The sequence below is a fragment of the Numenius arquata genome, chromosome 10, assembly GCF_964106895.1.
Source record: "Numenius arquata chromosome 10, bNumArq3.hap1.1, whole genome shotgun sequence".
NCBI classification, from domain to species: domain Eukaryota; kingdom Metazoa; phylum Chordata; class Aves; order Charadriiformes; family Scolopacidae; genus Numenius; species Numenius arquata.
Genome location: NC_133585.1, coordinates 26,189,290 through 26,216,796, shown reverse-complemented (window position 1 = coordinate 26,216,796; position 27,507 = coordinate 26,189,290). Strand labels below are relative to the sequence as shown.

The 27,507-nt window shown below is 38.4% G+C and overlaps 1 protein-coding gene across 1 annotated transcript in view; it reads right to left on the bottom strand.

The window, feature by feature from the left end:
* Positions 1 to 1,955: 1,955 nt before the first annotated feature.
* Positions 1,956 to 27,507, bottom strand: part of IQCM (IQ motif containing M) — a 38,341-nt gene continuing 12,789 nt past the window's right edge. Inside the window, 1 exon segment of the mRNA XM_074154974.1 lies at positions 1,956 to 2,185. Within this exon segment, the coding sequence (XP_074011075.1) occupies positions 1,956 to 2,185 (230 nt within the window).

Here is a 27,507-nt window from a genome sequence, read left to right as displayed (position 1 = left end):
GACTTCAATAATCTCACAAAAATGGCACCTGTCTCCAAGTATTGTATACCAGCCTTGCTGCATTAAAATCAATGAGTTTATGACTATTTCCAGCAGACAGGGATGTGGCCCAAAGAAAGTACAATTCAGTATATCACAGTATCAGTTCAAGAACAGTTAAAGATAGTGCTAATGGTGCATCAAAACCAGGGAAAAGCTTCTCTATGTTTGCCTTAAAAGTACATTTTCTGTCTGCAGGTTAAAAAAAAAAATCCTTCTACATTTCATTTTCAGTCAGAGGCTTATAGCTGTTAGTCATGAATTATTACTTATGAAAACAGAGTAATGAAAAATTAGTTTAAAAACAGATCCTGCAACTTAAAGTTCGAGTGAGCTAGGAAGTTATTTTTTGAATAATAATTTATTCAGCACAGCAGCTGTCACAAGGATACTTGTGAAAAGTGACATGAGAGGGCAACTGTCTTGTTAACACATCAAGGATGAGCACACCTGTCTTAATTTTAATCCAGTGCTCTTTTCATCTGAATGCAGCACAAGAACACTGAATGCTGCCTGGATAAGGGATGGCTCTGACTCTCATCTGCCACTTATTCCTTCTTTCCACCAATCTTCTGATTTATATACATGGTTGAAAAATAATCTATGCTGGCAGAGATGAACGTTTGTCTTTCAGTGTCCTTAAATTCCACATTTTTGTGCAACCTAAACAGTGCTGTCTTTGGGTCAAGGTACCAGAAAAAGGTTTAGAGCCTAAACGAACTGCAGGCAATTCTCATGAAGGTGGTGGAGTAACCAACAAGATTTTGGCCTCCAGTTTTGAACACACAGCTTGGCTGCTATTACCTGGCCACATAAGGGGAAAGGGTGCAAGAAGTGCACATAGATTCATAGATTCATAGATTGGTCCAGGCCGGAAGGGACCTCCAAAGGTCATCTAGTCCCACCTCCCCACAGTCAGCAGGGACACCCCCAACTAGACCAGGTTGCCCAGGGCCTCGTCGAGCTTCACCTTGAATATCTCAAGGGAAGGGGCCTCAACCACCTCCCTGGGCAACCTGTTCCAGTGCTCCACCACCCTCAGAGTAAAGAACTTTTTCCTAATATCCAACCTAAATCTTCCCTTCTCCAACTTAAAGCCATTGCCCCTCGTTCTGTCACTGCAGGCCTTTGTAAACAGACCCTCCCCAGCCTTCCTGTAGCCCCCCTCAGGTACTGGAAGGCCGCTATTAGGCCACATCATGGACTGTTTCCCATACAGACTGTAGTCTGATGTTTTCTTTGACTCCAAGCTTGTTACAAGGAAACCTCTTGTAATTCTGACATTAAGGAACCAAAAAACCAGCTTGCTACATGCTTCATACCTTTTGTGGAGGTTTGTAATTGATTTTTTTGTCCTTTTATTTTCACCTATTTGCTGCTCACACAATCCCTGACTGTGGTCATCGTCCCTTTCTCAGTGGAATCATGCCCTGAAACACACTAAGTGTATCAGCTTAGACTTTGCGGTATCACCGTACCCTCAACGCTAGCACAACCCAGAGAGGCATCCCTCCCTCTCTCTATCCATTTCACCTCTCCAGCACACACACTGTGGATTCTTTCTGCACATCCAGATTCGTTTGCATGTAAATGTGGAGTTCCTCTGCTTAGGATTCTGGGGCAAAAGTGGCAGAAAAACAGCTCTGTCCCTGAATTTGAACCTTCAAAGAGACCACAGCTGAACATGCCTTTCTTAATATTAATACATAGAGAAAAACTGTTACAGGTTGTGAAGTTCAGTTGCTGAGTTAGCAGGGTTTGTGTTGGAAACTTCTGAAAACTAAGGATTTTATTTCAAGCCAATAGGTAAACTAATTCAATTTTTGGAAAGTATATATCAGTTCTTCTGCGGCAGAGGGGGTGGTGGTAAATTTCTGTGTGGAGATGTATATACCAACATCTACAGTTCTAATAGATTACGTGGAAGGTGCAGCACCTTCATGCCCTTCATTACATTCATATCCTTCTGAGAGTTTGAAATTTTTACCTGATTTCTTGGATCCGTCTCTTTTATCCATGAGAGGGTGCACCGATGGTGGTAGCACCGCAATCGGGTTCTTCCCTTTCGCACCAAGAGGAGGAAATAACGTGAAAGCCATTTTGACTGCTTGATGCTTTGTAATGCTTCTTACAGCAGCCGTGGAAGCTGAAGAAAAGAAAAAAATATGTATAATGACCAACAACTTCCCTGTGATATATATATATTATACATGTAATTGACATTCACAGTAATAACCTGTACAGATAGATTTCTTTTTATTACTTAACTGAAACACATTAGGATCGAACTTTGAAATTCTGCAAGTTAAAAGGTTGAGATGTATGTAGGCTTACAAGATGTGGAGCAACTGGATGTGATAAAAAAAAACCAGGAAAAAGGTGTCCAGTTTGGGAAGATTTAATTGATTACTGTTCTAATTCTTCAGCTAGTTCAACGTGCAGATGTGTTCTATAATGACGCTCACTAAATAATACGCTTCAGTCTTTTCTGAGTAGAGTCCAGTGATAAGCATAACTAAAATTTTCAAAGGCATTCAAAACTTAATGGGACACGAATGTGTAATTATTCTTCAGCCCCCTTGAAAATCTCAAACTTGATACTTACTGTTTATCAGTCACAAACTGTAGCACACCTGAAATAAGACCATTAAATTGCAGGGTTAAATGAAATATTTTTTAACAGTGCCCTATTAAAAAACAGAAAGAGCTAAAATTTTAAGTAAGAAACTATTCTCACCACACTATTATATACTGATCTTCAACAGCAGCCGATCATAACTTATTTTTAAAAATGGATCAACTCGTACATGGAAAAGGATTCCATAAAGGAGCCTGATCCTGTAAATGTACCTCATGCACGTACTTCTGCTGCGCTCAGGAAGCGTGAGTCCTCACGAGACCAAGGAGATTTGGCACTCAGATACGGAGGGCTCACTTTCTTGGGAACTATAGACTTGTTCCTGACTGCATAAACAGTTAAAGAAATGTAGATTTCTGGATATGACCTTTTTGTAGCAACAATTAGAATACCCCTCCAGAAGCATGTTAGCGGGGAGTGGGAGGGGGCAGTTTTCCCTTTGGATTAACATCCAAGTGCAATCCATATCCAGGAGGCCGATATTGATGCTGAGGGTAAGAACACCTGTTGCATCCTGTAGAAAAGGGAAATGAGCCCAATGCCTTATAGCACTGCATTGCTAGCACTCTCATCTTTAACCGTTTGGGTTATAATTTAACTTACATCTGGAGGCGAAGGGATCTTTATTACACAAGGAATAAATTTCAAGGCCAATTCAGCACTGAACTTCCAATGTTTTCTTGTTACAGTTCAATAAAATCACTTTGTGTTACATTCATTTGTTTCTATATAAAATAAAGTGCATGTCACACTTTTTTGTCATACCATTTTTATTTAACAGCTTTTTTTCTACACCCATTAGTTAAAAAAGTTATAGCAAGGCAAATCATTTATCAAAATGAAAAACGGTGTGCTCCTTGAGCAAGGAAAGGGGAGTCTAAATAGAGTGTCCCTGCTCTTAAATTAATGGAACCATCTTACATTTAATATTTTCTCTTAAGTAGTTATGTAAGCACTCCAAGATAATTAATGAAGAAGTACAGAATCACAATTTACAGCTGAAGGGCAACACTTCTAAAAAAAGCATTTCAGAATCATGCCATCGAGTGATACAGTCTACGAAAATAAATGTAAAAATCATTGATCTCCGATATCATAATTAATGTATGCAATACCTGACAAGAAGAAAGGACAACAAAGTTCATTAAAACTTGACTTGGAAACTAAGATGCAGGACTAATCAAGTAGATGTAGTAGGGAAGAGTCAGGTTTATAAATGAGAAGAACTTTAATTTTAATAAAAGGATTTTTAAAACTAGGGGTTTTTTTTGTCACTATTCCAGTTTTAAATAAGAATAATGGTTAATAGTTATTATTTATAAAGACAATTCATTTGTGTGCAACATCTCCAAATGTACCATTGTCCAGTTCATCTGCTGGTATGTGATACGTTACATTTCTGTCCCCTAGAATCACTGCAGCAGTTCAGTTGTCCTTTGTAAATCCAGCTCTCACTTGCCATCCAGACACTAATACACACATTCCTAGCCTTCTTTCTAAAAAATTTGGTAGGACAGATTTGCTCAGGCTTTCTTAAGTAATGCAATAGCTGATCTTTTAATATACAATACGTTTATTGCAACAAAAGAAAATTCACAGAAATCAGATGGAATTCATCCCAGCGAGCTAATGGAACTTGCAGAAATAGTGTTGGAGCCACTGGCTGTTATTCTTCAGAACTAGTGGAGAACAGCCAAGGTCCCAGAGCTGGGAAATGACAAACCATACTACCTATTTTGAAGAGAAAAAAATAGAAATCAGCCAACCTAAACCAAAGGATTTACAGAACACAGAATTCAAATTTGAATTTCCGAGGCAGCTTGCAACCTGCTACAAAAGAATGCTGAAAGGTGGGTGATAAATAGAAACAGGAATTGGCAAAGACAAAGCATGTCTATGATATAAATATTCCTGAACGTGGGCCTCCTGCTCAGTGCTATTGCTACCACCCTTAGTACAGTCAGGCTGCCTTAACACACTTTCACATGTGCCAGCAAGTACAATAGTCACCTTTTATCAGACTTCAGGAGGAACAATCTACCGGGCTATTTCCTCATTGTTTCCCAGCACTTTATTTTGGTAATGTCCCTTTATACCATTCAAACATTTTACAAGATTAGACGACCTTGCATTTGTCACATACTAGGCTTTAAATTACGTGCTGAATACACTGAAAAGACTTACAACATGTAACACAAGATGGAACACAGATCTAGTACACTCATATTGGAATATTCCTATATATGGATTAGGTCTACAATCTCATCAGTTACAAAAAGAGTTTAAGAACCAATTGCCAGGTTTTGATTTGCAGTGTTTTAGGAAGGTCATTTCCCTGCCAGCTACAAGAAGCTTCTCATGTTGAAAATCAAATGATAAAAATAGATTCCTCTTTGTTCCCACAGGACATGGGAACTAGAAACCAGCAAACACAGAAACATGTAGGACAGCCAGGTTTATCAGGAAACACAAAAAAATTGACTCCCTGTTTAATTTAGCCCTAAAGTACTTGGATAAATAATGAGTGCATCTTTTCCAGAAGACATCACAAAGCTCCCAAAAATAAACATTTTTTTTCCATTTTAACAAACATATATATATATATATATATATATATCTTTCAAAAAAGGGGAGGGGGGGTGGTGGTCTAGTTTTCACACTAAAAATGTGGAATTTTTTTTCTTATGAAATTACCTTTTATATCTTGAACCATGATTAAAGTTTGGATTCAGTGTAAAATACCATGCATAATTCTAAAATACATTTTCATATTCCATACAGTGAGATAGTTGGAACAGATATACAATACTCCTCTAAATGGATTGCGCTCCCAAAGCTCTGTTAGAATAAATTTTACATTTATTTTCATCAACGTGGCAGACTTGTCTCATTATCCAGATTCATATTTGTTTTCCAGAGGATTTCAATTGTAAGTATTTGGTAGCCAACTCTGAAAACAGAAAAAGTGCATTCATCACTCCCCTAATATAGATATATGACAGCCTGAGGTGCAATAAAGCTCGTATTGCCTCCGGTTTAGGTAGACTGTATTAATAACAGGTGGCAGAGCTACAAGTTAGATAAATGTATTTTCCCAAATGACTGTCAACCGAAGCTTTATAGAATATTACATATAAAAGAACTGTGTTCTGATATCATTACTAAGGTTGCAAAGTCAAGTACTACTCAAACATTAGGAATCCTTTTTGCATGTGCATCACAATAAGGTCCTTTATTTCGTGATCCACATGAGCCCTGTCTCCTTCACTGTACCAAGCCAGCAGTGTTCACCTCATGAGCAGCTACTTGGTATTTTGTTTTCTCCTTTTTCCAGTTTGTTATCCCAGGACTTGATTACCATACAGTACTTATGCTCTGAGCCAAAGATGGAATTAGTAATTTTCTCATGAGCTTCTTCATGGGACTCATCGCGAGAGTATCAGATGTTCAGAGACATTAACAAATTTACCTTTGCAACAACCTAAGGGAGGAATGGGTTTTATTACGGCCATTTTACTGCTTAGGAGCTAAGGCACATAGGATCAGATTTTTCACAGTTAAATAGGTTCCCAAAAATGTGTGAAGGAGCCTAATAGTTTTCCCAAAAGGGCTAAAACACTTCATTTCCACTACACAGGTGCTTTTGAAATTTCTTCTATGAGACTATGCCCATCACTAGCCATGCAAATAAATTTTAAAATCAGACCAAAACATATCCAGGATGAAGGTATGCATGAATTGTGGGTTTCCACTCTCAGACATCTTGGATCTCATCTTCAGAGTATTTGGCATTCTACTAACATTTTATATGGTTTAAACACAAGCTTCAAGCTGCAGCACAACTCTAAACATCAGTTGTAGCTTTGAATCCTCAGCATTTTTGCGTTATCAGTCATCAAGATCTCAAGTCAGGCATCTAAAAATACTGAACACCTCTGCAAACACTTTTACATAAATTAAATATCAGCAAAAAGAAACTCTGTGGAGCTGCTGTGGGCAATTTTCAACTAGTCTAGCTATGTAACCATTCTCTCCCTGCAATTCTCATCATCATCTGCTACGTAACTTCTAGCTTCTGCAAAAAATGGAGGAGTCTTGGCTGCAGCCTCTTTTGCCATAAACTCTGAATCTCTTGTACTGAACGGGACAGCAATTTCTCACAAATATGTACACGATTGTGCAACTGAAGACCATTACACTATGTATATATGTAGAGGCCAATTTGCATACGCAGTGCAGCTGATGTGCAAACTCTAAATCACTCGACTTTGCAACTCCAACAAGATTCATTTAATGCTTTGTAGAGTTGCTGGGGTTTGGCTTTTTTTTTTGGTAACATTTAAGATATTAGAAAGAATAAACAGAAAAAATATGCAAGATTATCCTCATGATTCAATGCACTGATACTCCAGACTTTTCAACAGGTCCTGAGCCTTTTGATGCCCCACATACATGCAGTGACCATTGTAGTCATTTCCATGATATGAAGGCAGAAGTCATGGCCTTGCCTTCGTGTTAGATGTGCCCAAACCAAACTTCAGGCTTCCACAGTCCTCGGAATAAAACTGCCGCTTCAAGTCACTTCATTTCACCTACAGACATCAAAGAAATCCAGTTCCGTACCTAAACGGATAGCCTTTTCTTAAGATAATTAAAGATTTCATTTTTTTTTTTACTGCTTCATTTTCTTTGACATATATGAGTTATCCTGAAATAAAGTTATATTAGTATTAGTGATATAAAATCAATAGAGCTAGATCATGGAATCCAATCCAAAATCCAAGGCCTGCAGTAATTTCTTCATTTACTTTCGTCTACTCTTGTATAAGAGACCTGAAGTGTTCCGCCATATAAATTCTTATATTAGACTGGAGATGAGCTGGCTTTTTACAATTATGTAAGTGGTAATTATGAAGTGTATTTCTGCTAGTTGTTGCAATTATTACATTAAATCATCAAACTAAGATCTGTCATATAATAGGACAACAAAACTTGGAGGACATCAGAGGACATTTTTGTTCCTGTCAAAGTATTTGCTTATCATGTCCATTGCAGATATAGATGTATAGAAGAAATAATAAATGAAGAGTCATAATTGAAAGCAATAGAGATTCCTGAATGCTCTAATAAATTTCAGTCTACTGGAAGGATAGTTCAATTGTTGGCTAACACAGAAGCAGAGTAATCATAAGCATATCTTCACCAACACTGAAATATGTGTAAGGACAATAAAACTATATATATTCTTTTGTTCAACATCTTTGATGGAGAACCACCATTTAGAAATAATACATAATAGCTCTATAATGTATAATATATAATTATGTAAATAATTAGTATAATCTTGAGATGAGATGAGGGCTATTAGTGGCAGTGGATACTTTGAACCTTGCACATTTAGTCAAAAAGACCAATGACATGCAATCAAACTTCTTTAAAATGAATTGCAACAAACAATGGCAGCACAGCTGCTATTAGAATTATAATTGAGTTTAGGAGGGAAACAGCAGCTGAATGCAATGCAGATAATTAAGGAGCAAGCTTTTGTTAACACTATCAGTAGGGTCATGATTCTGCAGATTGTGAACTTATTATGGCTGAACAAACTAGTCTATTTTTATAACAGAGGTATATTTCTGCCTTTTATACCAATAAAGTATATTCTGGTTACAAGACAGCTGATCACTTATTTATTTAAGCTATCCATTTAGAGAAATGATGAGCATTTACAAAATCTAAGATTACCATGGAAACCTTATTCTTAAACGCTGAGGATTGTGGGAACAATTGGTTATACAATTGGATGGGTAAATAACAAGCCTCTGAGTATGACAAAGACTGTAACTACAAAATTACATTAAGTAATTCACATCTTTTAGGCTAATATACATTTTATGTTAACTCGGCACTGAAAAGGAAGCAATATACCTTTTGTAGGTAAATAGTGAAAACATTTAAAAACCTAACATTTATGGGAAGCAGACAGAAACCCCATAAATGCAAGTTCTTGTGGTCCTAACACCTAACCCAGGAGCTAAGGAACTAAAAACCCCCAGGATTGGGAATTATAAAAGTGATCTAAAATTGTATTTCCTAGTGTGTGTTGACTAACCTTGGACCAAAGGCTACTCATGTAGAAAAGACAAACAAACAAGAATCACCAAAGTATTCAAAGTCACTCCAAGTTGGCAGCTTGGCACCACCGTCAGGCAATGCAAGATGCTTGACCACTCATAAGCATGAGTCAGGGTTTCAGAAATGGGAAGGAGGTCATTAAAATGCCAACAACATTACATGCTGTTAGGAATAGTACTGTTATAATATCATATGGTCGTAACAACTGGTACTCTAAACAAACTGAAGAGTGTAGGTCTACCAAGGATGTTATTACCACTGTTATACTAGTAACCCCTTTAACTCATGTAGCATGGACTCAGGATCTTCCGTTTAAGACAATCCTGCTGACAACACAGGTCATTTCACTGGCAAATCTAAATTTGTTAGGGACAAATGAGTAATCCTGCTTTGGAATCTCATTGACCTCAATGTGTAAATAAAGCAAGCAGAATGTGTCTGACTGGCAGCAAGCCATTACCATGCTATGTGCAATAAAAACACTAATATGTCAAAGCGATTTAAAAAATATGCTTTGATATTTCAACCTGCTGAAAATTCTATTTTTGACCCTGCAACCTCCTAAAATAATATAACAAAAAAAGTTTTAAAAAATATTTTAACATTACTAAACATTTGCCTGAGGCAAAGTCATTTGCAGGTTTTCCATTCCTGGTCCTGAACCTCCTAAGGTCTTATTTCACCTGACTGTGGAAAGAGTAAGGAAAAGCTTGTCCTGATTTGAAACTATTTTTATCTCTGTTTCTTCAGGAAATCTATTCCCAACCTTAATACAGAGAAGCTTAATTTGGTCATAATTACAATGGAACCCAAACGTGCTTCAGTAAGACTCAAAAACGGTAGCATTTCTGCCCAGTTCCTTTTAAGGGAATCTGGAAAAGAACAGGTATCAGCCAGAAAATCAGCCGGAGGTGAAACAAACTGCAGGTTTTAAAAAGCATATTATAATGGAGACTACTCAAGCCAACATCTGTCAAGAGTTAGGACAGCAGGATCTGAGTATATCCTGACTTTCATTCTATTTATAAAGGAAATTTCAGGGCAAAACTTGACTAATATCACCGATGCCCTAACTGTAGATAGTAAGTTAAGTATCCTGCAGATCTTAAGAACTTAAAATTTTAGGAATTCCATATTTAGTGAATATAAGAAATTGTGAAAATAAGCAATGGACTGAAATTTATTTTCCGAACATTTCAGAGAATTGGTGTGATTCAGATGTGTATGAGGCAACGGCACATAAAATGTGAAGCTAACATTTTCCTAAAGGCTATTAAGAGATCCATTTTTTAGCACCTTTTTAGTGGGATATCAGAGAGTTTTCCTCAAGATGATCAGATTTAATTAAGGCAACAGCACTGGGGTCCTGTGCCTACAAAGCAAGCCCTGTTTTCCTAATCAACCTCTGTGGTCATCTTTTTACAGTTTGCCACTTCAAGAACTTGAAGCCTAACAGAAAATCAACAGTATCTCCTTTTAGCAAGATTTTTTTTTTTCTACTAGTTTAAAATTAAAGGCTGTTGCTATGATTGTATATGTTGTTATGATCACCACTGAAGACAGTGAGGCAAAGCAACAAAAAAGCTAGAGTTGCACTGTTTTCCAACTTCATTAGATATTGCTCTAATATAAGGCTGATATATTTGAAAATTTTAACATTCAAGGCCTTCTGAGAGAAATATGCTGATCACCAACCAATTAAATCAGCTAGCTTTGAATGTCTTCAATGTCCTTTTCTCTCCAATTGGATACGGGTTTCACAGTTCTTCAATGATAATAACAATTTCAAATACCTTGCACGAGTTTCACTGTTGGAGTGCCTACCAGAGGCAATAAACTGCTCAAAGCAAACCCTCTTCCCTCCTGTCACAACCTCCTAGCGTCTCCTCCATAGTACCATCTTAAAACAGCAGAGCATTCAGACATCTCCAAAATTCTCCCACTGAAATATCTTCTACGATTCTATGATAGCCTGATTCAAAGTGCAAATGTTTCCTGTTGACACTGAGTACAGTTATGACAAAATTAATGGCAACTCAGCATTTCAATAAGAAAGTAATTTTCAAAAGAATAAACGGGAGTGCTTTTTTCCCTACGCAAAAGAGAAAAATCATAGAATCGTAGAATGGTTAGAGTTGGAGGGGACCTTAAAGATCATCAAGTTCCAACCCCCCTGCCCATGGGCAGGGACACCTCCACCAGACCAGGTTGCTCAAAGCCCCATCCAGCCTGGTCTTGAACACCTCCAGGGATGGGGCATCCACAACTTCCCTGGGCAACCTGTTCCAGTGCCTCCCCACCCTCACAGTAAAGAATTTCTTCCTAATATCTAATCTAAATCTCCCCTCTTTCAATTTAAAACCATTACCCCTTGTCCTGTCACTACATTCCCTGATAAAGAGTCCCTCTCCGGCTCTCCTGTAGGCTCCCTTCAGATATTGGAAGGCTGCTATAAGGTCTCCCTGGAGCCTTCTCTTCTCCAGGCTGAACAAACCCAGCTCTCTCAGCCTGTCCTCATAGGAGAGGTGCTCCATCCCTCTGATCATCTTTGTGGCCCTCCACTGGATTCATTCCAACAATAATCAGTCTCACTAACTAAGTAAGCTTGTAAAACTTAATCTGCTATAGTAGAAGCACGGACAGCAGCTAATGGACTTCTTGGTAGAGGCAGAAATGCCTGGCAACATAATCTACATGTTGGCAGGTTCTACCTAACAGCTTACTGCCTACCTCAGCTGGTCTGATGTCTCATCATCAAAGGACAGTGGAATATCACTTGCGTCATTAAAAATGTTTTGAAAATGTTTCTTTTCATTTAAGAATGCAGGTTTAGGTTTCCCATTCTTGCAGCGACAAAAATCCATGGTAAGAGTCAACAGAAGACAATTTCAGCAGTGTAAAATTCTGGAGTTTGTTTTCTTCCTGTCTTTTCTTTTCTCCTTTCTTTTTCGGAGAACTTTGAGGGACCATGATTGAAAGGACTATCATATTATGGATAATTTTTATATGGAGGAAACGCACTTCCTCTTTGCACAACTGCAATGGACATCCTGAGGCATGGCATTACCTACTGGCATCCCAACACTGCATGGTCAGGGCACAGGCAGCATTTCACTTGGATGATACCAGGGAAAAAAGAATTTGGTCTTCAGGATTTTCATTACCATGATAGCATGATTTCTAATAATGCAGGAGAGATAAAAACCAAGCCTGATTTCCTTTGCTGTTGAGGAAATCAAAACTAGATTTACTGATAAGAAGTAAAAGTTTGCTGTGAAATAACTAACGTGATTAAACATGGAAGCCTTCTTAATGCACTCTGACAAGGTGATTTTTCAGCTGAAACCCAAGTTTACTCCTCCCTTTCCTCCTGAATAGCAGTTAGCACTCCTTTTGGACTGATCAACAGGTCACATCTGCAATTTCTTTTTTATTGATCAGAGCTTTCTTTCCATAGTAATGTAATTGCTACTCCACAAGGTGGTTAAGAGCCACCTGGAAGTTGAACCTCCCTGATCGTTGTAACGTACTGCCACTGAGCCCTCAATGGATGCAGTGGTCTGTAAAGCACATTTGGAGGAGAATGACTTCTGTGTGGAAGTCTTACACAATTAAAACCTACTACAGTAATGAGATATAGTACAGTACAATAATATTTGTCACTTATATATCACTTTACTATTACCTTATGAATATTAATCAAGCAACCTCTTTAGTAACCCAAGAGGTGCGATAACACCTACCGTAAACAATACTGTTATGTGATCTATAACTTGATGTATAATACATAATTTAATAAGATCTACTAATGACCTTGAATTCTATTCAGACTTTCATACTACCTTCAGTTGCATGGAGCTGAAGCCCAGAAACTCAAACGTATTCAGGTGTGCAACTTCTATTGATAACTTCTGAGAATCTGAAGTGAAATACTTTCATGGCCTGCATTAAAGGACAATAAAAACAGCATTGTGTTTCCCTTTTTCTCTGTTTTTGGTTTTGGTTTTTTTTTTCCCAATGGGAAAATTATGTGGCTGTTTCCAAAATTATTTTTCATTTATTTATTTTATGTCTGCTGTACTTCACATGTTTGATATTGAGGCAAGGTTAATGACATGCAGCTTGCTTTGGAATTGAAAGTGGAGATGTTTCAGGTGGTTCCTAGATCCTGTGGGTATATGGTACATATGATCAGAATATACAAGAGATTAAATGATTCTTATGAAAAATCAATGTATACTAATTTTTCCTATCTGTGCAAATTTTCTGGGTTCACAACACAGTAGAGGTAATGCCTGCATTTCATACATACTAGCTACCCCAGTTCAAGAATCACAGAATATTTTTGGTTGGATGGGACCTTTGAGATCATCGAGTCCAACCAACAAAAAAAAACCAAAAAACCCACACACTCAAAAAATCCCAGAACACCAACACCAAACCCAAACCAAAACAAACACCCACAACCACACACCACCCCACCCACAAACAGACACAAACCAACAGTCTCGGGCACTAGAGCATGCCCTGAAGTGCCATGTCTACATGTTTCTTAAACACCTCCAGGGATGGAGACTCCACCACCTCCCTGGGCAGGCTGTCCCAGGGCCTGACCACCCTCTCAGGAAAGTCATTCTTCCTAATATCTAATCTAAACTTCCCCTGCCCCAACTTCAGACCATTTCCTCTGCTCCTGTCATTATTCCCTTGGGAGAAGAGGCCAACACCCACCTCTCTACACCCTCCTTTCAGGGAGTTGTAGAGGGCAATGAGGTCTCCCCTCAGCCTCCTCTTCTCCAAACTAAACATGCCCAGATCCCTCAGCCTCTCCTCGTATGACTTGTTCTCCAGACCCCTCACCAGCTTGGTGGCTCTCCTCTGGACACGCTCCAGCAGCTCAATGTCCTTCTTGTGGTGAGGGGCCCAGAACTGAACACAGCCCTCGAGGTGGGGCCTCACCAGTGCCCAGTACAGAGGCACCATCACTTCCCTACTCCTGCTGGCCACGCTGTTCCTGACACAGGCCAGGATGCCATTGGCCTTCTTGGCCACCTGGGCACACTGCTGGCTCATGTTCAGCCGGCTGTCCACCAACAACCCCAGGTCAAGGTCAAATCCTAAATTACTTCTTGGGGCAAAACCTTCAGGTTAATATTTCAGCAGTGGTAGTACATCCGGTTTCACCCTATACACTGAATTTATATGAGCCATCACTGAATTCTTGTACGGAAATAAGGATGCTTGATTGATTCATTTAATGCCATTAAGGTGTTTCCAATTAAAAATACTTTAAAAAACTGTAGTTGTAATTAAAGGCAGGATAATGGCTGCCTCTCCCCATAAAGCAGCATAAGATGAATTGGTTCAGTATAAGAGGAGACTTATTTGAATCACATTTTGTAAGAGATTTCTAAACTGAATGTGCGCTTAAGAGATATATGAGAGGGAAAACTGTTAACACAAGTAAAACATCTGACCAGGCCACAGATGGACCACAGTCATAATCCATTTCTATTGATGATTTCTTGTGTGACTGTTGGTAAAACCCTAATTTCTCCATGCCTCCATGTTCTGGTGGTAAAATAGGCGTAAAAACTCATCTTTCTTCAGGGAAGTATTGTTAAATTCAATAGTGCTTGTGTGGCATTCGGAACTGCTAATATGTAGGGGGGACTGGATAAGATTTTCCTCGATATTTTTTTCCCCTGATGATTGAGAGTGAGGCTACATCATCCAGGAAATTTCTTTATGTCTGGAAGCTCTCAAAAGGCTTGATTTACAATGTGAGTGCAGCTGAGTATAGGGCATATCTCAGTTATGAAGCATATTGACCAAGGAAGTCATTGCAGTTGAAGAAAGAATTAACTGCTCTGTTGGAGGGCTTCATAAACTCGTTTGTTATTACTGTTGCTCCACAGAGCCCCAAATGTCCAGCACAATCTCCTTCTGACTGTATTGTCTGCTAGGAACTCAAAAGCTGTTTTACTAAATGATGACTCCTTTTTTTTTTTTTTTTTTTTTTGCTATATATTAATGCGCTTAAAACAACAGGTTGGGAGCTGTTAGGCATTTATTTACCGTGGTGGGTTAATCTCATCTGGGGAGGTATAGAAACTCAATCATGAGTGCTACAGTATATAAACTAATTGCCAGGATAAAACCAAATGAATAATTGCTTAACTTCAGAATGAGGCCTGGGGGAATTTTTCTTTAATAAAGGTTTAATTCACCAGTGATAATGAATGCAATCTCACATACTACTGAACAACACCATTAGCATAATGGCTAAGATACAAAAACTATAATTAGAACAAAACAGAAATGTTAATTACAGCCATGAAGGTACCAAACAAAAAGGGAGTTTTCCTTTACCTGTCAAATGGGTTCCTGCCTGTGTAGCTTTAGTAATCCCTGTGAACAGGTCATCAATTCTGCTCGAGTGACTGACAGCCAGAAATTAAAAACTAAGTCTTCCTTTGTCTTTCGATTCCAGAGAGGACTGCGATTCACACAGGAGACTTCAATAGTTAGAGTACGGGTGAGGGCAGTAAAGACTGTACCTCTAATCATAAAGCTTAAAAATTAAGCTCCCATGTATCTGAATCCCACACTTCAATTCCTTTTCACAAAAAGGGAGGCCCATGATGTCAGCTCAGGAATATTAGATCTCTTCCAAGTTTATTTACTACCCCAGACGTACTTGCTATACACAGCACTGTGGAGCTGGACAAGGAAACGTGGCAGCCTGTTGGCTAGGCAGCTGCTGAGAAGTTTACTGATAACAAACAGCTTCATTTCCGGCACTAACAACAATAAGAAAAGCTCTTTGTACATAAAAATTTGCACAAACTCTTATATCTTGCTTAAATGAAAACTGTGAGATGTCCTCATGGAAGAACACTCTTTTGTGCCCTTTCTGCTGTGCATTTTCTTTAATCTCATGCTACACAAATATTGAATTTACAGATTCAAAAACTCAGAAGTTATATGAGAACTAATGTTGCATTTTTCCCCCTTACAGGACTTATTCAGTGTATAAAATGGACACCAACTGAATGGGGAGCTATTCAGTTTTTCTTTTTATCTTCATCCTTCTGTGTTTGATTCCAGACCTTATTTAGCACACATCATCAAAACCCTGCACTGAATACAAAATTAACAATTTCTTCATAGGCTTTTTTGTGGTTTTCTCAGCTTTTTTGTGGTGCTCTCAGCTCTCACTATAATTAATCTATCCTCCCAACACCTCTAAGAAATCATATAATTGAAGCACAGAGAGATGAAGGCCACTTCGCTAAACATTCACTAATTTGGGTGCCTGCTTCGATACAATTAAGTATTCTACGGAGGGGAAGAAGTTATAATTTATATAGCAGTGCACACATTTAAAATACAGCCCCTATCAACTTCTACTTTACACGTGAGCTTTTAGCACGTCCTTAATCAGAAAGTATCTGTAAAAAATTTGTGAAACCTCTGACTGAAGAAATCTGCAGATGATCCCATTAGAACATGATGGTGAAGGTAGGAGAGGAACCCAGTGCCCACAGTGGCACTCGGTCACCTGAACTGTGAGGCTAACCCTTCCACCAGAACAGTTCTGCATCTTGCACACTCCAATTTCCACGACAAATGAACAGGCAACCAAAGAAAGGGTGGGAAGGAAGGAAGAAAGAATAATAATAATAACCTGAGATATTTTTGTCATTGCGTTTTCTAATTTCCGTGCAAATTGGAGAACCTGGGGGCAGACGTTGGTGGGATAGACACTTCTACTGTTCATCTAACAACACTGACATTAAAGCTAATAAAGGCTGACTTAAATACCTAAACCTGAACTGAATTCACAAACCTGGCAGGGATAAACCTGCCTCATGATGGAACCAGTCAGTGGCTTTTCTGTGAGCACAGACTGACTACTAGCTACAGAAAGGAGCTAAGCACTGAGTGGCGAATATGGCACTTTCACTAAGATCTCCAGGAGATGGGTTAGTGAAAGTGCTGTCTGTCCTGTAACAGGCAAGCAATCAAAGCACTGATGCTAAAGCATTGATTGGCTAAACCACCTTAGAGGAAGGAGGCTCAAAGTCCATCTGTTTGAATAGATCTCTCACCACCTGGCTATACAGGATATGATACCTTTCCTGTTTCAGCTGGACAGCCTCAGCAAAAAATATTCAAGCTTCATTAGATGAAACTGGGGAAGAGAAAAAAATCCCAGAACCATGACATGGCTTTTCAACACAGTAAACAGGATGCTCCTATGGGTGGAAAGAAACGTGGGTTATGTTTCTGTTTATGTACTTTATCCAGTGACCATTTAACATGAAATGCATAATAAAAATTATTACAGTACGGACCAGAAACCAAATGTCTCTTCCTCCTAGTCCCCTTTTCCCTTAGCTGCAGGACTTGACTCCTGCTGCCCCTAGATGTTTCTCTAGTCGAGCCATTTGTGGAGTCCTTTCTGCCCAGCAGAACAATTTCAACAGGTAATACAGTCCAACCCACCCACCCAGCCTATATGGCAATGATTAAGAGATTGACCCAAGAGGCTGGAAATACAGCTTTGAACCTTTTCAGGTTAGGTAAAGCATTGGAACTTAGAATACCATGTCCCAGGCAAAAAAAACAAAGCATATTGACTCAATATAAAGGAAAAATGTATTGACTGTGTGGGTAGTCAAGGAGAAAAGCAGCTTGCCAAGGAAGGTTGTGCAGTTTCTGTTCCTGTAGGTTTTCAAGATCATACTGGATTAAATGCTGAGCAACCTGGTGTGACCTCCTAGTTAAGCCTTCTTTCAGCAGGAGGTAGAACCAGAGACTTCCTGTGGTTCCTTCCAATCTGAATTAATCTATGCTTTCACAGGAAAAGTGGGTGATGGCCTTTCCCACCAGTAACTCTGTAGAAAAAGCAACAGTTGAAACCATGCCTTAGGAGGACCTCAGAACTACCTGCAGTAGCCTTGGAATGCTTACCAGAGTCTTCCACTCTGACCCATCTGTCTCATTCTTTCACAATGTCTAGAAAAGCTATTTACGGGCAATTTGCGCATATAGTTCTTGTAATGGGTTTTTATTTTCCCCTTTTATCTCAGTAATTCTGGTATTAAAGATACGTTTGCCTTACTAGACAGTAAGAATATTTCTATCTAAGTTGATTCTTACATTTCAGAAAAGACTAGTTTTTCATTTTGGACAGAAGTGACCTATTGGGCTGAACTGCCCACTCCATCAGAATGCTGTGCAACTTTAACAGATTTCAATTCAGTCCATTTAAATTACGATGCACAAAGCTAAACAATCTTCTAGTATGAATTTGTCTTTCATGCAAAGTAAGGTTTTCTAGAAAAAAAAAGCTGTAAAACTAACAAAAAAGAACAAAGGAACAGCTGTAAGTCAAGAGTTCTTATGCCAACACACTGTTCAGCTGGGTTCCACATTCATTTCCATCCCCCACATCATGCTGATTATAAACTTAGATGCAGTTCTAATGTTTTCATTTAATTCATTTTTTCCATATTTTAAATTCATTGTATTTAGCGAACATTCAGTTTGAAACATGCAATATCAAAAGAAACCCCTGCAGGTGCAGGGAATTTGAATAATCAGGTCCACATAATCCATGAACCTCAATCCACTGAAGTCTCCCTGGGACCATTTTCAATGTGCAAAGGAAACAAATGTCCAAATTACTCTAAACAATTGTGAGATAACAGATGAAATAAGGTGGATGATTAAAATATTGATACTTATATTACAGTAATGCCTTCAGTCCCCCACAGAGATACCAGTCCTATTGTGCCAGGCACTGCACAAGCGCACAGGATGGTGCTCTGCCCAAGGGAATTTACAGTCCAAACTTTGATTTCCCACCAACAGCCATGTTGCAACACCAGGTTAGGAATAGTCAAAACTCAGTGTTGGGAAGAAACAAAAATATGAAACAATCATTCAGGTTGCCCAGTAAGACTGTGGCAGAACTGGGCACAATTCCCATGCTTCTGCAGTTCTGATTTTGTGCCCTGCTTCCCAGACCTGACTGTAAACTAATCCTTTTGTATGTTCTGCTGCCATCCATAGCAGCTAAGCACTGGCTGGCTGCGATACATTTTCCAGCTTTGTAGGTGTTTCAATTTTCCTTAGAATATTGCTGTGTGTCAGAATTATTTACATTACTGGATTCTCTACAGTGCCTTCTTAATTTTAGGACAGTTCTTTCTTTTTTTGCAATACTGGAAGTTTTGAAATTCACAGGTTGGCCTACTATTATCTGATGATGTCCTCTAAGGCACTACTGTATTCCAAAGATTAAGAACAAATGGGGATATGCAAAATGAAAAATGCAGTACACACTCTTTTAATAAATTAATCTTCTACGCTCAGATTGCACAATTCATTTGATGTATTGTTGAAATATAGCCAATGACTGAATAGAGCCCAAAGAGCTGAAGGACAGCTTTCTCCTAAAAACTGGCATAGTCTGAAAAATGTGGCATAAAGTAAAAGTTGTCATCTAATGGAAACCTTAAATTCTATCCTTTTGTATGTCATATGACATACATGCTGATGCACTGTTGAAGATATAGTGGTGGGAAACCAAAAGCTGAACAACTGCAAGTATCCATACTTACATTCCAAACTTGACTGACATCTTGGAAGTGGAATATTTAAGCAGTCTCTCTTGATGATTTTATCCATAGGCCTTAAGGTGCTCCCAGTTTCATATCTGTTATAACTGTATAATCAAATGTGACCATTTTGGGCAATGGCAATTTTTATTTTATCTATTTATGGTTGGGTTTTTCAAATGAAAATTCCTCTTACTCACCTCGGTGGAAAAGAGAAAGATTTTGCTACCGATAACACATATGATCTTGATGATTCCAAGGAATTAAGTCTTTTTAAGCAAGGACTGTTTGATTGAGGTAAAGCAATATTATGCATCCCAATCTTTTGCTATTAGCTAAAGGCCTAACAAGTTAAAATACCAAGTAGAAGTTTATTCAAACCAGATTTGAAGCAAAAGTCATCTGCATAGTGCACGTCCTTTTCTGCATCCATATCACGGACATAAAAATAGCAGAGGTACAGAAAAATACCTGATGATACACCATGTTCCTGTTTTATCAGAAGAGTTTCTTTAGATATGGCTAAACCACTACGTTTTATTTGGTGTACTGCTGCAGTATATCCAATGACTAAATATAGCACATGCCCAGTTTGCCCGTAAAGCAAATAATAACTCCCTCTGGTTTTGGCTGGGTAAGTAAGAAGCCAAAAAGCTAACTTCCTAACTCTCTACCTGCAAGCCAAGATATATCTATTGGTTTTTAACCACGTGAGGTCATCACCATTTTTATTTATTCAATATGTCAAACAATTCCATTTACACAATACATTTTGTTACAGCTTTTCCTTAGACTTTTTCAGCACTTTTTGTTTGGGGATTCAGGAGAGAGAGTTAGGATGGTAAGGATTTTTGGCTCTGAATTATTTCATAACAAGCAAGAATAGAAAATTATTATTCCTCTCTTATCTCTATATTTATTTTATTACACAAGACGCTCCTCTTGACTCGGTACTAAGCACTTCTGAAAATCAGGCAGGTTCCTAAATATGGATTTAGAAGTCTAAATTTAGGCTTCTGAATCTGAATTGTGTTCGCCTGCAGGGTACTGAAGCTCAAATTCACCCTGAGTATCGGGGAGTGCAGTTTCTTTGGCTTCACTTTTACTATCAGTGAATAAGTTTATTCAGTCTTGAGAATGTACTTTACCACCTGTCAACACAATTTTTTGGTTGTGATGTTTTTATAATGAAGCTTTACCACCTTCCACTAATTTCCAAGTGAGCCCAACCTGTTCTTAGAACAACCCAAAGCTTCACAATTAGCTGTTGTTAGTTTGTTTCTTTTAAGCAATGTATCTTGCATCCACACTGATTGCTGGGCTTTGGAAATAGACAGAACGTGTATTTATTGACTAATCAAAAATACAGTAAAAGTAGAAAGACACAGCAATATTTAAAATCTAGCTGATTACCCTTTGGTGGCAGATGACTAACAGCTTACCTCAGCAAAGCAAAAATTGCTGCCAAAGGTTTCTTCATAGAAATAATCCTTATTTATTATCCAAGTTCACAGCTGTATACACTGCAGGCAGTAACTAAAAACACTTAAAAAGCACGATGCTAAAAAAACAAACCCCAAGCTTACGTGACTGTGATGCTTATTAAAGGTCCAATCCTTCCTCGTTAAAACCAACAGTAGGAGTTCTGCCAATGATTTTAGTAGTAAAGGGAGTCATCTCAGGCAAAATATTCAGACAAAGTCACAAAGCTGCATTCTGCTCATTAGCAGTAAATGTGTGATTCTCTCTGGCACAAACAGGGAAAGTGCTAAACAGCTCCAAGAATTCTTAGGTTACTCAATAATCTCCTTTCTTGAAATAATAGGACAACAATAAAAGCTATTTTCTGCCCCCAATGCACACACACAGCCCCAGCTGTCCGAACTCTAGTATTTCTTTCAGAAAAAAAAATGATTATACACAGCTGTTGTAATAGCTCTTTGGGGGCTAAATCAGCAATCTTTACACGGAACAGTATTTTTATAAGACCTATTAAAATCTCACTCGTTATTAATAATCACTATTCAGTTTGGGAAAATGTACGGAATAAGACCAGATGAAAAGACTAATATTCACTAAGCAATTCAACCACTTAACATTGTCTGCCTGGGGGGAAGAACACAGGTAAGTAGCCGACTATTCCCTTCCTACTACACACCCCCATCCTCCCTTCACACGGCTTTTATTTCTCCTCCTTATGCTGTAGTCTGCAACATTTCCATACAGTTTGCGGGAGCCAAATAAGGAAACTGAGCAAGATTAGGTGACAAAATACCAACTAATGGTGACAAAATACCAACTAACCAAAACACCGACTAACGATTTGAAACAAGACTGAAATGAGGTAGAATAAAATTCCTCTCATATCTCTACTTCAGAATATAATTGTCTTTAGACAAAAAGTATAATCCCACTTTTCCCAATACTGGCTTTGAGAAGGATGTTGTAAAGAACACCCGTGGCGGGTACCTGATGCAGCAGTTGACCCTCTGCATTGCTCGCTCCCTCGTCACTCAGCTGCTTCACAATGACCAAGCCACAATGTGAAAGCTGGGAGCACTAACGAACACTGTCCCCTGCACCCGGCACAGAGCCCCTGGCCCTGTCAGGGCTGGAAAGGGGACTCTGCCACTGACTGTCCACCAGCTGGAGCCAGCAAGACGGAGGAGAATGGAAAGCCCGGGAGTCTGGATGAGCAAACAAGCCTCTGACGTGAACTGAAAAACAGAAAACGTTGGCAAACTGAGTATGAAAACAAAATTTAGAATAAGGGAGCCATCTTGGATGCCTTTGCCAGTTCCTTGAGGTTAAACCTGGTGAGAGCCTAACAGCTTCTGTGCCCTAAGGTCTCCCAGAAAAGGAGACACCTGAGGGAGTAACTGAAACCCAGTCCTCTCAGGGATCCTGCAGAGAGCTCTGAATAAATTAGTAGGCTGAGATATTACCATTCAGCAATACCAGCTCAGCTCCCAGAAGCATGTTTTGATTTGCGTTAAGCCTGGACTAATTAGCCACGCCTCTCAGCAAGGCTAATTAGTCCAGGTTCTGCACGTGTGCTGGCATGTTGGTGTTGTCCTGGTCCAAGAGCTAGCCCTGCAGGGCTATAAACTATATTCCATCATGCAGCAAAAGCAACCCCTGAAGTAACACACACAAAAGACGCTTCAAATGTTCCAAGTTCAAACTAACACTACAAACCATACTAAAAAAAAGATACATGAATTGGGTGCAGGTGGTGCATGAGAGGTGCTGGGTGTATCACAAGAGAAACGTGCCATACAAGGATTATCACAAGAGGAATCAGTAGCTTATGAGGCACTATTGCCAGCCTGGGAGCCATTCACGGAATGACAGAATGGTTAGAGTTGGAAGGGGCCTTAGAGATCATCCAGTTCCAACCCCCCTGCCATGGGCAGGGACACCTCCACTAGAGCAGGTTGCGCAAAGCCCCATCCAGCCTGGCCTTGAATCCCTCCAGGGATGGGGCATCCACAACTTCCCTGGGCAACCTGTTCCAGTGCTTCACCACCCTCACAGTAAAGAATTTCTTCCTAATATCTAATCTAAATCTCCCCTCTTCCAATTTAAAACCATTACCCCTTGTCCTTGCATTCACCTGCAAGCCCTCTGTATAACTACAGTTAGACATGGAGGCAACGCATCGGTATAGCTGTGCGTGCCCTATGCTTACCCACACCACATCAGTCCAGTAACTCAGAGAATTTAAGTATAACAATTGCTGGGAGCAGGTCCCTAGCACGTACCATTTGGCATCATGCTAAAGTACTGCTGGGATCCCTGGGGCGGTTGGAGCCCCCCAATTTGAAGATTTTTTTAAAAAAGAACTTTGCAAGTTACTAAGATGCCTGTCTTTTTATTATTGTACTGATCTCCTGTCCTGTTCTCTTACTCCAGTTCGCTTTCCTACAAATTTTCCAGTTTAGATTTTCTTAGCCTAGTTTTTCTGCTCTCTTCAATATCCTTTCGTCCTCCTTCTATAATGGTCAAAACACCACCGTTGAGTCCCACAGCTCAGTATGTTGCAGCAACAGCTGCAAAACGCTGTTCAGAGCTTTATGGCCAGTGTTCAGACCTTCTGGTCATGCTTCTGATGAGTCATGAACCTCCTTAGTTCCTTGCACAGGAAGCCGCTGATGAACCCTAGCAAGACTTTGCAGTTGCCTACACTGAAGCAGTGTACTTCCCAAACTGTGGCTATGCCAGGAATTTTTAACCCTTTCAGTTCATCTCCCAGTTACTTCAGCTGCATTTTTTTGTACACATAGTGTAGCGATCTCTTCTGTGTAAGTAATTCTTCATCTAGTGCACACGCTTAATTTGTATATTCAGTTTTACTGTGGCTAAATATACAACAGTTAGCTCAGCTAAAGAATACTTTCTCTATTACAATATGCATATAGAAAAAAAATCAAATTCCTAAGGAATTGTTGAAATAACTCTGAGATACGTTTTCTTTTCAGTAGAATTCTGGAGTACAAATTGTCTACGTTGCAACCATATTGCTTAACTGGCATATGCATTTCAACTGTATGTTTTCTTAAAAGGTAACTATAAACAAAAGGACTCTGGGAGTGTAAATTCATATTTGCCTATTCCGTTATCATAAATTATGTGATCTTTCCAAATAGAAGCACTAGAATAATTAAACTAATTTTCCAAAATTATTCTAGTATATTCAATTACAGTTTTTAATTATTTTGGAGAAATAATTCACAGTGTTAATGAAAGAGACAGTAGTTAGAATCATGGCAGTGTATGGGTTTCATGTTTCTGCATCCATAAGCCTTATTAGAAATGCAAATCAAATATTTGATGAATACTAAGAGTCTATTGGGACATTAAAATGAATATTACCATTGTGACTCTGAGAATCAGGTTGAAGTATAACAGAAGTCAGTTAAGGTAAGTGGATTTCAGTGCCAAAGGGAACATTAGCTGTTTTAAAGAGGCCTCTAGAGTATTATCCAGTATTAAATATGAAAAAAATAGGTGTTTAAATAACACTCAGGTTGTGACATGAACCAACAAAAGACAGCAAAATTTCGAAGCTTCAGCTGTTTCTTCAGATAAATTAACCTCATCTCCCATGTTGATAAAAATTAACTGAGGACAGCAGGGTGGCGGGGAACATGTAGACGACACATGGGTGTTAACTCTGAGTTTCTATCTTATCCCCCAATCATTCACCATTACAATTAGTGAGAACTTTGCCACTGCTTTTGAAGAGAGCAAGACTTAATCCTGGCCCTGGCTTATATCTTAAAATATGATTTTGTATTTAATGTTCTGTAAAAGCATCCAAAGCTCACCATATTCTACAAGGGCATTTTGATAGCCTGAAATGTTTAACAGCTTTCAGTAATTAAGCCAGTTCTACGTATTTATATTTCATACAGTACATAGTATTTTGAAAACTCTGCAGGCTGAAATTTATTCCTTCTAGGAGATATCATGCTTTAGAGAAGGACTAAATGGAAAACACAGATGAGCTACACCTCCCAAGGCAACAGACAACGGCTGTGTCAGGGAAACAGTTATTTCATACATCGTTCCATCTCTGGTTTTCCACAAAGCACCACGGCCCATTACTTCTTGTGAACATTGAAGAAAAGATCTGCCTCAATTTTTTTATTCATTTGAAGGGATGGAGGAGTTACACCAGCTAGAAAAGAAGTTTAAAAATTCTGTGTGCTTTACTACCTCCTAATTGGGGTATACAAACAAACACTATTGGTAGTCTTGGGGTGAAGAGATAACTGTATGCCTTCAGATTTGTTTATGCCATGGATGAAGTCTGAAGATGACTTAGGAATATGTTTGCACTTGACAGGGCCACGGTTATAAACCGTGATCCTCTAAAACTTAATGAAATTTCTACCTTTAAAGGTGGCAGAAGATAAGCTACTGTGCCAAATTTTTCACTATTTGGCTGAAATTTCATGCAGGCGATAGTTCTTGTGAAATTTTAATTATTTATGAGATGGACTCAGAAGAATAAAAGAATTCCATATTGCTCCAAATTGAACTTTTTTTCTTTTTGTACGAAAGAGTCCATTTACCTATTAGGATTCATATTCAGAAAGTTTTGGGTAGTTATCTCCATTTTCTCCATTCTTCTCTTTCCCTGTCATTTCTATAATTATATCTATGGCCAGCACATTTCATGAGCTTTTATGTTAAGGTATCACTGACAACGTCTTTAATAACACAAAATGTACACGTAGATTTCCCCTGCATGAGGTACTGCTTGAGCTACTAGCTTTAAATGCAACGATGGATTACAGGAACATGTAACAGGAAATTTTAAACAACAAAATGTTGTTACTCAAGTAATTCACATAGCAGCAGAAAGCAAAGATTAGCTTTACTGAAGGAAAGAAAAATTTAAGAAAATACTGCAAATAAAGCACCAAGCAGATGACAGCATAGAACAATCCTGTTATTTTTAATATAAAGTCGTATAGATCAATTTTACAGTTATTTTGCTGTAGATCTTATTTGTTCCATTTACAAGGGGTTTTTGCCACCACTTTCAGCTTCAAAAGGATCCTGTATAATAATAGATTTAATCAGCAAAGTAATTTTAATGGGGCAAAGCCCCTATGCTCCTACTTTTGTAAAAGCCAAATGTTGTTTTTACTGATAGATTGGAATTTGCCTAAAAAGCACCAAGTTATCAAAACCTAACAGGAGAAAAAAAAAAAAAAAGTCAAGATTTTAGGATTCTATTAAACAAATTGGGCAGTTTCTCTACTTGGACAAGAATTTTTCATCAGAAAAGCAAGTCTGATTTTATTTAAAAGCCTTTGTATCCTACTCAGTCTCCTGCACACATTTGCTACTGACAGAAAGAATTCAAGGACCATTTTGTTAACGAGCAGTACCTGTTTCTACAAGCAACAAGAATTAGCTGAAGTTGAGTGTTAAGTTCGTGCCTGGGGGAGAGGACTGAGTATGAGTGCGTATGTGCATACACACCTGAAAGACAGACAAAAAAATAAGGTGCTCCTTAGAAATCACCTGTTTGATGACCATGGGCATAAGAACCAGTTTTAAACCAATTTTAAACAATTCAGGCCAAATTTCTAACACCAATTCAGTATATGATCAGAGACAAAAAATTTAAAATTTTTTCTTTTTTTCTCCATCTAAGAAATGTGAATAATATAAACTTACCTAACACACAGCAGTATTGGAAAGATTATTGTGCTTTTAAAGTATGGATAAAAATCGCAAATGAAGATGAAACTCTAACATGATTCGTAAACTAATGCATAAACTAGGTATTAGTATGATTTTGCCTTCATAGTTATCAAATAAGACGTTTAAACTCTACATTCATTGCCCTGTCAAGCATCCTTGGAGTAGGGGAGCAGCAATTTTTCACATTTCCTCCTGTTTAACAAGTGATTTCTGTTCACTGGATATAGATCTATTTTATTTCAAGATATTTTATGCAAGTCTTTATTTTTATATATTCTATATGTACTATACATGCATATCCATATATCTGTATAGATGCATTGTACCGTGTACATACTAAAATATATTATAAATATTATAATATATATTTTAATTGGGGTGGTAGTTAAGTGATATTAATGATAAATCTTTTCATGCATTATTGGAGAATAAACCTTATTAAATCATGTAAAAGACATATTTGTAGCAATAAATGGTGAACATTTAATTTCTCTCCCACATACTGCTATTCTATGCTAGAATTTGTGAATCTCTTAATAGCTACCTAATCTTTAAGCTCATCTTTTCTGCTGACTCATTTTTTCTTGTTAGGGATCAAAAATATCCTATTCAAAGGGTGGATAAATACTTTCCTGTCAAAACTGAGATTAAGTATAAAGCGAGGTCTCAGAGAGGTCTGTTCTGAGTCCAGTTCTATTCAATATTTTCATTAATGACTACTAAGATAATGGAATAGAGAAGACACTTATAAAACTTGTAGGTGACACCATGCTGGAAGCAGTTATCAGCACTTTACAGGAGAGCAGTCAAACTCTAAATAATCTTGATAAATTGGAGAAA